At 43.8% G+C, this 12642-nt stretch overlaps 1 protein-coding gene across 9 annotated transcripts in view; it reads right to left on the bottom strand.

Moving 5' to 3' along the window:
* LOC119653264 (piezo-type mechanosensitive ion channel component) overlaps positions 1-12642 on the bottom strand; it is a 111665-nt gene that overhangs the window by 92803 nt on the left and 6220 nt on the right. For 8 of the 9 annotated variants that reach the window (XM_038057880.1, XM_038057876.1, XM_038057878.1 and 5 more), the window contains exon 2: positions 1025-1104. In XM_038057880.1, the coding sequence (XP_037913808.1) occupies positions 1025-1088 (64 nt within the window). In that variant the 5' untranslated portion in view covers positions 1089-1104. Of the gene's footprint in view, positions 1-1024; positions 1105-7853; positions 7969-12642 lie in introns of those variants that run through there. The other variant, XM_038057877.1, reaches the window with a different exon arrangement.

The following is a 12642-nucleotide window of genomic DNA, read 5'->3' as shown; positions in this document are numbered from 1 at the left end:
CAATTTCATTATCAACATACTCACAGCTATTCAGGTGATAGGTTCATAGCAGGAACAACGAATGCAAACATCTATGCAAACTAGGATTCGTACCCAGGGAACGAGATTGAGAGAGAGAGAGAGGCAGGGTTTTTTACTCTTTTGATCACCACGCTCTTAAATTGAAGGGATGTTTACTTTCGAGTTGTGCTTGATAGGGAAGAGCACTGAAAGTAGGAAACCTAAATATTTGGCTGCCCTTAAGAAACAGATGCCCTACATTTTAAGATAGTAAAAATTACGTAACATATCCTTCAGTCTCATCTTTTGGCAATTTATTATAGGTTTCCAAGTTCTATTATGTTTTTTAAAAGTCAAAGTTTTCAAATTCAGTACCAGCGTTTTTGATAGCTCCAGGCTCATAAGAAGAGGTACTTTCTACAGTAGACTGGCCTTTTGATCTTGCGGGGACCAGTGATAGGATCGACGCTGTCTGGTCCTTGAAAAATTGGAGCTTGGTTCATACCATGACTGTAATTACACTAGTTATTCATTCTTTATGAATTGCCTTCAATAATGACAATTTGATTCTAAATTTGGAACATATTCGCCTACATATTGTTCTGACTAACATTGCAAACCACAAGGAAACATGCCTCGCAACTCTGCAATCATACTCCAAGAAAAATTAAAACTTTTGAACTCTCAGACATAAGTCAATTAGTTTATCAACAATATTTGATTAAGCCGCAAGACAGTGATAGTGCCAGCAATTATGAATGCCGTCGGAGATGCACTGATTCACTATGAGAAATGTTTTGTAATCCGCATGAAACCATGCTATGGAAAGGTCAATGTTCAAATAAATGACTTGTCGAGTTCGAGGCGGAATGTATAATTCAATTGGACAATTCCCTGCTCATGAGATAGTGGACATGATCAAGACGCTTCACACCGACCGACAAATTGAATAAAGAATGGGTTATCACATTAGACTTCATTTAATTTTTTGAAATTCCAAAGCAAACTGTGGAAAGATACTCACATGCAACTATTATGCTAGGCCATAGGATCCTTTGCAACAACATGCAACCAATGAAGTTTGCCATGTTGCAAAGTTAATATCTGAAAAGAAAGAAGAAAAAAATCTATGTTAAGACAATCTTCAAATATATTAGATACACAAATTTGAAAGAAGTATCTATTTTGCATAAACATAATCATCATACAGACGCAGATACATTCTTATTTTTAGAATGACGCATTTCATGTGGCCTACCACATCCCAAAGCTAGAGATCATCAATATTCAGAGATTATAAAACTACTTTTATCTACACAAAGCCTAAAATCGAAAGATTCGTTGAATTTGGTAAGGTGAAGAAAAGATTTCAGCATCTTGGAAGCGCAGATGAGAAATGTATTAAACGCTTCATCTTGTTTTAATGTGAATATCCGATTGAATCTTTATTGAGATTCCAAAAAAAAATTGGTCTGCTCGATTCCAGTAAAAAATTGAGTACTCAATCATTTAACGGACGTCGGTTTTCAGCGAGAAAATCAGGTGAAGTGAATTTCCTCCAAAAATTCCCTCCAAGCTCGTTCGAATATTTACACTTGCAAGTTTATAAACAAAGATTTTGATTACTTTCGGAGTGAAAAATATTTTCTTCAATATTCGAGGAAAGTATAATGAAAACCAGAGGAACAACAAGGCGTTAAACGGAAACCTAGATACGAAAATTTTTATATGAAGTCGTATAATGACATGGATTATTGGTATTGGAGATCCGCTGCTACACGATTAGTCTCCCAATATTTTGACAACAGTCAACTATGTCACAATGACACTAGAGCGTGGTGTAAAGCGTCACAGCTCCCTCGACGATTACCTACCTTGTCGTGATGAGGGAGCTCAGTAAGGAAGATCCTCTAAGAAACGGGAGGTGACACCTGAAGCCAAGAGGTAATCAAAACCCCAAGCCAAGGTGTGACTACCATGCCGAGGGCTGAATGGTCACAAGGGTTAAGATGTGGCCATAAAAGGTGAACTCTGGGTACCAGGCGACCCCCAGTTTCAACTAGCGTTGTCTCGGCAAAAAGCGGCTCCGCCAAGATCGACCTACTTTCCCCAATAAAACTGAGGCCATGGCAACCAATTAAGAAAAAACAAAAAAAACATAAACCTGCTAAGTAAGCACAATTAAACCTCGATCGTGACGACCCAACCCCGAGTGAAGAGGCAACCCTAAGCTCATCGATGAAGAACCTGAGTCTAGACTCAGATTCTCCACTTACTCAGGTGGGAACCAATCCAATTGGGACCCAGTCCTTAACGTGCGAGTTGAAGCAGGCCCCTTCTGTCAGCACTCCTGACCCCAGGCCCAATCGGCGCCACCTGCTGAGGCTAAAGTCTTGCTCATGGGTAAGCACCTGTCCACGGACAGCAAACAGCCTCCGGGCAAACCGCCTCCGGGCAACGCACAAGCCAAGAGCTGTGCCAAAGTTGAGGGGAAAGGAGCGTTCGGGGCACCTGCGGCAGCGATCCTCGAACGATCCTAACTCTTCGACACAAAAGGTAGCAAAGAGAACTCGTCCGACAACGGCTAGGACTTCAATTGCAGCCAAGGCTATCGACACCGATGGATGGGTCCTGTATGACGACTTTAATCCATCCAGTTACAATACTGAGCAGTGCGAAAAGCTTAGAAGGAAACTCCTCCTAGCTGTAACACTGCATCCCCGCAAAGCATTAAGCTTTGCTTTGAGTCGCTAGGTGTATACCGTAAAATATTACGGCTAAACTTTGCCGAGGAAGATACGAACGAGTGGCTCAGGCAGTACTGCTCCTCCCTCAACGATATGTAGGAGGGTGCGCCACTAACCTTGAAAAGGGTCTCTGAGCTTCCATTGTTCAAAAAGTGCTTCTCTTCCAGAAGAAGGGCGGAATGGTGCTGGGGTCCTGGAACAACTTGGTGTGCAGAACAACCTCAACAATTCCACCTGGTTGCTGCTAGGCAGCAAAACAGGAGAGAGAGCCGATAGGCCAGGAAATTTTTCAACTATCGGCGTTCCCGAACCCAGTGTTAAGAAAATTTGGGAAAAATCACGTTACAAGTGTCGGCTCCTAAAACCATTGAAGGGGACGTGCAGCCCTCGACATCTTCATCTGAAACGTAGATGAGGTGCCACATTTCCCGAATAAATTTGCAACATTGTAAAGCGGCGACTGCACTTATCAGTCGTCGGATCAATAGCTGCAAGACATTTATGTACCTCATACAAAAACCGTGGGTTGTTGTTGGGGTAGTCAGGGGCCTACACGTCCAACATGTTGACCTGCTGTATGCCAATGGAAGCGATCGACCCCGCTCCTGCATGGTAGTCTCAAAAGGCTTCCAGGCTAATTTGATTGACGATCTATGTGGTGGTGACACCCATATCGGCTAAGCTAATCATAAAAAATCAACAGGCAGATACAGTGCTCTGCATATTTCCCCTATGACGCAGAAGACGTTCCCAGCGGAAGATTCATCAGAGCTATCCAATATGCCAAAAGTAGAGGCATGGGAGTAATAGCAGGATGTGATGTCAACGCTCACCACATATGCTGGGGAAATTTCAACATCAATGCAAGAGGATCGAGACTACCGGAGTATCTAGTAGGAACCGATTTGCAGATCCTTAATTTGGATAATGAACCCACTTTCTTCAACATGGTCAGGCGAGAGGCCATCGGCATCACGGTGGCATCTCCTGACATCGCGACTCTGATCGGAGAGTGGAGAGTATCAAACGATATTACACTCTCGGATCACAGACGCATTGATTTCATAATGGGCATGGATCCACCTGCTCCCACTCCATTTCGGAATCCGCGGAAGACAGATTGGGTGATGTATAAAGTAGAATTGAGCGCCCGAGTCACGATCCCTGGGAAGCGCATCAAATCCATTGCTGGAATTGAGAAGACAACCACATCACAACTAGCATGAGAGAGGCTTTCGAAGAAAGCTGTCCACTCAAGATGCCAAACAAGGGCAAAATACCATGGTGGAACTTGGATTTGGGAAAACAGAGGAGAATGACAAGGATGCTCCTCGATCGTACTCTGAAGAGTGATTCAGGCACTAGCTGGAATCGCTATAAAGAGGCACAGAAGGCTCTAAAGAAGAGCATAAGATCGGCTAAACAATCATCATGGAAACGCTTTTGCGAAGAGACTAACTCTCTTGAGGCAACCTCAAAGCTGAGGCGGATTCTAGTTAAAGAATGTAGCCAGAAGCTGAGTTATTTACGTTTACAGAACGAGAAGTACACAAAAAGCGATGAAGAAACAGCAAACCATTTGTTTGAAGTGCACTTCCCAGGCAGCATGCAAAATCTAACCTCGGGGCCAACAGGTGCATACAGCCCTCAACCGAGAGACTGGAATCTGGCATGCAAATTAGTATCACTGGAGCGAGTAAAATGGCCATCTAACGAGTTCCATAGATACAAGTCTGCAAGTCCGGATGGCATCATTCCTGCGCTAGTAATAGAGGGAATGAATGCCCTGGGTCTACATATTCGTGCATACGCATACGTTTATATTCCAATTAAATGGCGTGATGTGAAGGTGTTATTCAGGGAAACCCTACGCAGACGCAAAAAGCTTTCGACCGATCAGTCTAACGTCCTTTCTACTGAAAGGGCTAGAAAGACTAATAGATCGGTTCATAAGGGATACACACATTCCTAAGTGGCCACTTCACCATAGGCAACACGCGTGCCAGAAAGGCAAATCCACGGAGACAGCACTCCATGAACTTACGGCAAAAATTGAAAAGACGATGTTCGAAAACGAATACGCCTTAGGCGTATTCATGGACATCGAAGGTGTCTTCAATTATGCCTCATTCGCGGCAATTTGTGATGCGGCAAGACAGCATGGCATCGAACCGCTGCTAATCAGTTGGATCCTTCACATGCTAGAATGGAGAAAAATCCAGATATCGGTCGGCCTGAAGGCTATTGAAGCAGAATGTATCAGGGGCTGCTCACAGGGAGGGGTTCTTTCTCCACTGATCTGGGTGCCGGGGCACTCCAACATCGCTGGTAATGAGGAGGCTTACAGACTGGCTCGCCGAGGGTCTGCATCCACAATGGTGGGGCCAGAACCAGCTTTTTTAATCCGACCATCTACTATCAAGTCTACTCTCGAATGGAGAAATTTAGACTCTTGCCGGCAGGCGAAAATCCTTGTGAAAGAGCCTAGGGACACTAGAGCCGCATTTTTGTTGTCCCTTAAGAAGTGGGACATGAGAACCCTAGTAGGGCTTATAACGGGACACTGCTCCTTAAACTACCACATGGAAAAGATTGAGGTAGTGGTTTCGGCTATGTGCAGCCAATATGAGGAGGAGGAGGAGGAGACGGCCCTGAACTTTTTATGCAGCTGCCCGGCATCCTAAGATCTCAGACGAAGACACCTTGGCAAGGTTTCCTTCAATGAAGAATCTGTACACTCTCTGCCTCTGGAGAATGTTCTCAGATTCGCTAAAGCATGCGAACACCGTAGGCGGGAAGCCACTGAATAGGCGATTTACGGAGATAGTACAATGGGCCTAACAAGGGCCTGAGTGCTCGGAGCTGTAGCTCCCCTCAGTAAACTAAACTAAATAACTAACTACTCCAAGTGGTTAATCAACTTATGCTCAAAGTATGGTACAGCGAATCAACACCGACGACTGGCAAAGAGGCATTATTTGTCTCATACATAAGAAGGGGGATAACACGGAGTGCAGCAATTATAGAGGTATTACGTTGGTGAGTACCATGTATAGAATATTCTCCTCTATCTTGCTAGGCCTGATAGCTCCATACGCTCAGAACATCATTGACCCATACCAAAGAGGCTTCACTCCAGGCACATCAGCAACAGATCAGATTTTCTCTCTACGACAAGCGAAACTGTTGGAATATGGACATCAGTTGCTCCATCTTTTCATCAACTTTAAAGCCGTCTATGATAGTATAGCCAAGGTAAAACTGTACGCGGCTGTGAGAGAATTCGGTATCCCGATGAAACTAATAAGACTGACTAGGCTGACCCTGACCAATGTGCGAGGCCAGATAAAAGCAGCGGGATCACTCTCAAGACCATTCGACATCAACAACGGTTTAAGACAAGGGAATGCCCAATCATGCGTCCTCTTCAACCTAGCCCTCGAGAAAGTGATCCGTGATGCTGATGCAAATGCGAGAGGCCCCATCCTCTTCAAATCCACCCACCTACTGGCCTATCCTGACGATATCGACATCATGGAAAGAACAACCCGAGATGTACAGTCTAACTTCACCCAGACCGAGCAGGCGGCGATCGGCGCGACATCTTGGGCTGCACATCAATGAAGGCAAGACGAAGTAAATGGTGGCAACGACAGCGCCAAAAACCAAAAGAACGAACAACATCGAATCGCACTGGTAAAACGAAAACAATGAAGATAGGAGACTACAACTTTGAGACCGTCCAAAATTTCTCTTATCTAGGGTCAAAAATCACAACCGATAACAGCTACGGTGATGAAATCCGCGCGTTTCTGTGCAGCCGACAGAGCGTATTTCAGCTTACAAAAACTGTTTCGTTCAAAATGTCTCACCATAAGGTCAAGGGTCTTACTGTACAAGACAATGATCTTGCCAGTCCTTAGGTATTCCTAGGAGACTTGGGTTCTTAGCAAAAAAACTGCGAACTCTTGGCCACGTTCGAGAGAAGAATCCTCCGGAGAATTTTTGGCCCCCTACACGAGGATGGACGATTCCGTAGCCTACATAACGACGAAATCTATGAACGAGACCACGACCGTCTACTTGTGGATAAAATCCGGCTCAACAGGTTACGGTGGACGGGTCATTTAATCCGTATGGATAAGGATGATCCAGCCCGGAAAGTCTATAAGGGCAATATCTATGATAGAAAAAGAAGACGAGGGTGACCCTGCCTGAGATGGAGAGATGGTATAGGTCAGGTCACTAGACAGCTTTTAGGGATATCGAATTGGTGGACCTCGGCCCAAAACCGGGGTGTCCGGAGTTCCTTATTAAGGCAGACCTAGACCGGATACCGGTTGTTGCGCCGTTGATGATGATGATGAACCCTTACATAGAGACAATGCGCCGTTACATAGAGAAAACCCCGCCTAAAAATAATGGTACTTCAACTGGGCAAATATTTTGCCATGTAGCTTACTCAACAAATTTGTCGCCCATTTTTTTTTTTTGCATCCACGACACGTGTCCAAAAATGACTAGTTCAGTTTAAAAGATAAGCAATTTTTCTGAAAGGGTATCCACAATTTACCAGAGATATGGCTGGCGATGATTGCTACTTTGAATGAAATGAAATCTTGCCGTAACCATAGTGTAACTATTCAAATGCTTTTTTCTTATTACACGCCCTCCTGCAACTATCTCAGGAAGTTATGAATTGTTTTGGCATTCACCACTTCAAAACGGCCAGTTTTCTAACCCATTTTGAAGAAAAAAATGTTACTTTAGATACTTTGAAATCATATCAGGTGATTGAGTGACACCTTTTGAACTTAGGCCTCGGGTTCGATTCCTGGTGAAGATTATAAATGTTTGTGGTCACACTGTACGCGATAAATATTGTCTGCAATAATGACAACGCCTGGCCACACATAGCCTTAATGATCCATCAGAAATTGTCAAAACTTGGTTATGAAGTTTGGATGCAGCTCCAGACATCCCAGCCCTTGACTAACATTTGCTGAGGTTTTCCCAGAGGTCTCCCAATGTCAGGTCGGTCAGGATAAAAGAATAAGAGTCTAAACAGGCTGCGATATCCTATTATATGAGATGTAGCTTACTTACATTTTCAATGATGGTCGATCCAAGGAAAAAGCTCCAAAAATCTTAACTCAATCCGATAAGACTATCGCACTCCGAAAATCACCACTAATATAGATGACCTTAATACAATCAGTTTCTTATGCACTTCTGATGTACAAACTCAACGCTATAAACATTCCAATTCAAATAGTCGGAAATTGTGAAAGTCCATGGCTCAAAAGTGGCATGCGCACGCTTTTGATAAGAAATATCAAATATTCCGGCACGAAATGTTGTAATAATATTTAAAAATAAATTTATTTACTTAAGATCCAGAAGTACGAAGCGTTTGTTTCAAGGGATGTCTGTTTGCGCATATTAGGTGCGAACACATCCACAATTGTTTATCACTCCCCTGCAAACTTTGGTAACCTACTTCAACCACGCTAATTGCGTTATCATAGTGTGAGAATTAAACGAACCATCAATAAGAAGCAAGCACACAACCTAACCGAAAAGAGTGATTTACAAATTAAACAGCGAAAATGAGTCAAGAAAACGAGCGGGGTCGGTGCTGGTAATGAGTTATTTGAACCCATCCATTCCCCAAAACAGTTGTTTACTCTATTTAGCTGGCAAGAAACTCGCTTGTTCGCCGTACAACAGGCGCATCTTTTCACTGAAGATTACTCCAATTACGGCCCAGTCGACCCCATTCTACTCAAGTGAATTCCGCTGCATTTCAAAATATCTGAACATTTTTCACATTGAACTTTTAATTCCTTAATCCAATAAACAAGTTTTATAGGCGTTGATTCATCTATGCAAGCTCATCAACCAAATATAGATTTAAAAGCAACAGATACAGCTTGTCCAAGGTGGGGGAGACTAGAAGGAAAGCCTCTTGAAAATGAATGCGGATGATGTCACTTGCACTTCCGACGCAGTGAATCAACACAATCGACACCGAAATACTGAATTTCATCTAAGATTCATTCCTGAAGAAGATAACGTGCCTTATCGTCTATCGTGGACTTATGTAGTCATCTAAATTCAGGAGTGTGGGAAGAAGTTTGAAATGCACAATGAACAATGGTTAGTTTAGCGTTCAGCTTTGGAGTCCGTAAAATACATGACTAAGTTTTATCAAAAATGTCGCCGTAGATACAGTTTATGACTTGGGATAGAAGCAAAAAAAGCCTTTTTTTCAACCACGCTTGGACTTACATACTTTGATATGTACTTAAATTTAAGCTCCGAATCGGAATATTTACTTTCAGCTATCGATGAGTGCAACTCCTATAAAAAACGACAATCGAGGCCAAATTTAATACTTATCAACGCAGCCAGTTAGAAAATGATTTTGGCATAGATATTTTTGATTAGATACACCTACAAGAATGAGGTCAGGATTTTTATAAGAGAGAAATTCCGAAGACCAAAAAAATATTTTATAATCTTCTTTTAAAATGATGTATATGTCCATTTGCGACGATGGGTCCGTTTTCATCAAACAACCCATAAGACCCCTCAAGGGTCAGCTACGACTCTTAACGGGACATTCAGGATACGGGAAGTCAGGGAATGGTGCCTCTGAGCTATCCGACCAAGTAGTCCTAACTCCCCAGTTGACATTATACCTGTATGACCCGCAAGTGACTGCATGACACATACGATCGCACTGGCAGTCGCCGGAACCGTCGACAATTTTCCACCGCCAACGATGAAATGATGTGAGCCTGGCTCTATCAAGCAGTAGTCGGTAGTTTCCCTTCGGGAAATGGTATTAGTAAACCACTTGCCACGAGCAAACACTAATGCTTCCTTGAGTTCCGAGGTCAGCTAAGCATAGGATAGGTCTCAGGGAACTAATTAGGGGTCGAAGGTATATCCGTTCTTGACAATTCCAAGCCACCCTTATGCACATGATATAGGTTACCATAATCATAGCATGTCAACCAAATACAATAGATATCGGTTTCCTAGCAATGTTCTTCGACTGCCTCCACAATTTGCTCACAGAAGGGTCAGCAACCCTGTTACACCGAATCAGCACCCCGCACCCAAGGAGAACTTCCATGGGAGACATCAAGAAACACTTCGCTTCGTCTTCACATTGACTTCTTTTTCGTGATGCAGAAGTCGAATACTTCAGGGCCTTGGGCGACCAAACTCGAATGTGCAGGGGGCTCATCTGAAGTAGCTTCGGCCACGAAGCCTCACCAAAGGCTATCTGGTACCATTGAAAACGGGATAGCCCTCGGAGTTCCTACGTCTCAGGAGAATTGCTGGGGAAAGTGTTCTCGGCCCAGTTGTTTGACAAAGCTCTTCGGGACTCAAGCGTGGAGTTCCACTGTACATGTACACGGGTGCCATACGCATTAGTTTAATAGAAGCTTTAAATACGTCTTGCATCCACCAGCATGAATACTGAGTACCGCTGGGCATGTCACAGCTGGGCTCTAATTGTGGTCGCAAAATCAATCAGTGTCTGAAGAAAACCGCGAAGTTAGGCCGACACGGCAAGTACTCTCGTAAAACCACCAGGAAGTAATTGCACCCTCCTACGCCACTTAGTTCTAAGGCATCCAACTCGTCATCATCTTGGGGTATAACCCGCAATGGAGTTGTTGCCCTTCCATAATGTGTGGCCTATCTACTGCCACTTCATAATCATAACTTCATAATCAAGTAATGATAGGGGAGTCAACATATCGTTCTCAGAGCATCAACATGTTGCTCTGCAAGAGCCCAGTCTCTTATCTATCAAGACCGTTAGTACGGGAGTAGAAGGCAGTAGCAAAGAGCAACTCACAAAAGGGGAATGCTCCTAAGAAATCGAAGCCCGAATTTAAAAACGTGGAAACCTGAGGTAGATCAGGGGCGAAGACAGGGATTCAAAGCTATACTACCGGGGTCAGGAATATCCGACTGACCTTCCAGAGTGATAGAATATCTTACCAAAGCCACAACGATGGAGACAGAGAAGCTTCCGAACCTCGTAGTCAGTCAAAATGATGGTCTCCACATACGTCTGTGGAGAATTTTCAATGCGAACGGTAAAGACAAATTCCTCAACACCAGGATGGATCACTAATCGCTAGAGGCAGTTAAAACCCACAAATCCCATACAACTTACATATTTAGTAATATCACTGGACGTGCATAAGGATTAACGGTATTTTTTACGACCGATCCCCATGAAACAGTCACAATCACTGTCAGTGGCAGTGAGCTGCCCAGTACTGACCGATTTAAATATCTCGGGTCAACGCTATCAGCCAATGGAGAACTGCGTTATGAAATTACTTCACGCATTAGCGCGACCTGGATGAAGTGGCGTTCAACAACTAGCGTTCTTTGTGATCGACTTATGAATGAACGTCTCAAATCTAAAATTCACTGGAATGTCGTCGCCCTATTACCCTCTATGGTTCTGAATGTTGCCCGACAATGAACGGTGTCTTGCGGTAATGGAGACGAAGATATTGGACTAGTGGCATAACACACCTTTATCGCATTCGAAATGAGAACATCCGCAATTGACATCGGGTTGTACCGATCGTGGAAAAATTGTGAAACAGGCGTCTTCGATGGTGGGGTAACCGAAAAAGGGTACTTCGGAGAGCACATCGATAGATCGATAGAATATTTACCGAGATCCTTGAAAAAATCGTGAAGACTATAGAGGCCAAAAGGGTAGGAGCGAATAAAGTGGTAAACCTCGACCATCTGGACATGGACCTCCTGAAGCTAAGGCGATTGCAAGTCACAGACAAGCGCCCTGTTAGAAGAGGAGAACAGTACGCTAACACTGGATGGAACCAGTGGCTGGGTCCAAGATAGCCAAGTAAGCCTACAACATGCAAGGATGGCGTTGGCTAAAGAACTCTGGGACTATCGTGGACAGAGAACAAGTGTTCAGGAAATTTCAAACTCCTTTCGTGAAAAACCAAGACCTTGCAGCATTCTCAAATCAAAATTAATATATATTGTATATGCATTTCAAAGGTAAGGACCTGAAGACCCCTCGTGACTATCTCCGTTTTTGGATGGTGACAGCTTGGGAATAGTGTCAAGTGTCAGGGAAATAAAGTGGCCAAGAAATCTCACCTGTGTTTGGAGAAACTGCATTTATCAAGGTTTAGGACTAAAGGAGACATTGAAAAGTGCACTAGAGATGGGCTAAATGCTCAAAAAAAAGTTTGCGCCGCATTGCACAACCCGAAAGCCATCCGCGTGAACTCGAAGAAATGGTGTGCATATTGCCGTCTTTGGAATGTCTTCTGGAGCTACAAGAATTTGATGATCCATCTTGGTTAAATCCAAGGTCGAAAAGATGCAGCCGTTTGCAAGATGATGCGTAAAGTCGTGGTTGAGTGGAATCGGATATAGGTCAGGAACAGTCTGTGCGTTTAGCCTTCTGTAATCCTCACAGGGGCGCCATTTGCCATTGCATTACGCACCATATGGAGTGGGGAATACCAACAGCTGTCCGAAGGTCTGCAGATACCCTGTTGGATAAGTTGCTCAGCTTCTGGGTGGTAGAGGAGGCACCTTTAAGAAGATAGGGGAACCAGTGGTGTTAATGTGGTGCTGCACACTGTGCTTCACTGGTTTAGAGAGGCTACATTCGGTAGTAATTTGGCTAAACTTCTGGAGGAATGCCCGAACACGAGAATCAGTAATATCCTCCAAAAGTACGAAATGGTTGTTGTTTGGGTGAGATAAGATTTTGCCTGACGAATTAAGGTTGGTTGTGGAGTGTACAAGGGACCTGTTCTGCAAGTCCACCAGCAACCCAAAGTGACACAAGAAGTCTGCGCCTAAA

Source organism: Hermetia illucens, chromosome 3 (assembly GCF_905115235.1).
Source record: "Hermetia illucens chromosome 3, iHerIll2.2.curated.20191125, whole genome shotgun sequence".
NCBI lineage: Eukaryota > Metazoa > Arthropoda > Insecta > Diptera > Stratiomyidae > Hermetia > Hermetia illucens.
The sequence above is the reverse complement of the archived record's forward strand: the minus strand, read 5'-3'. Positions and strand labels throughout refer to the sequence as shown.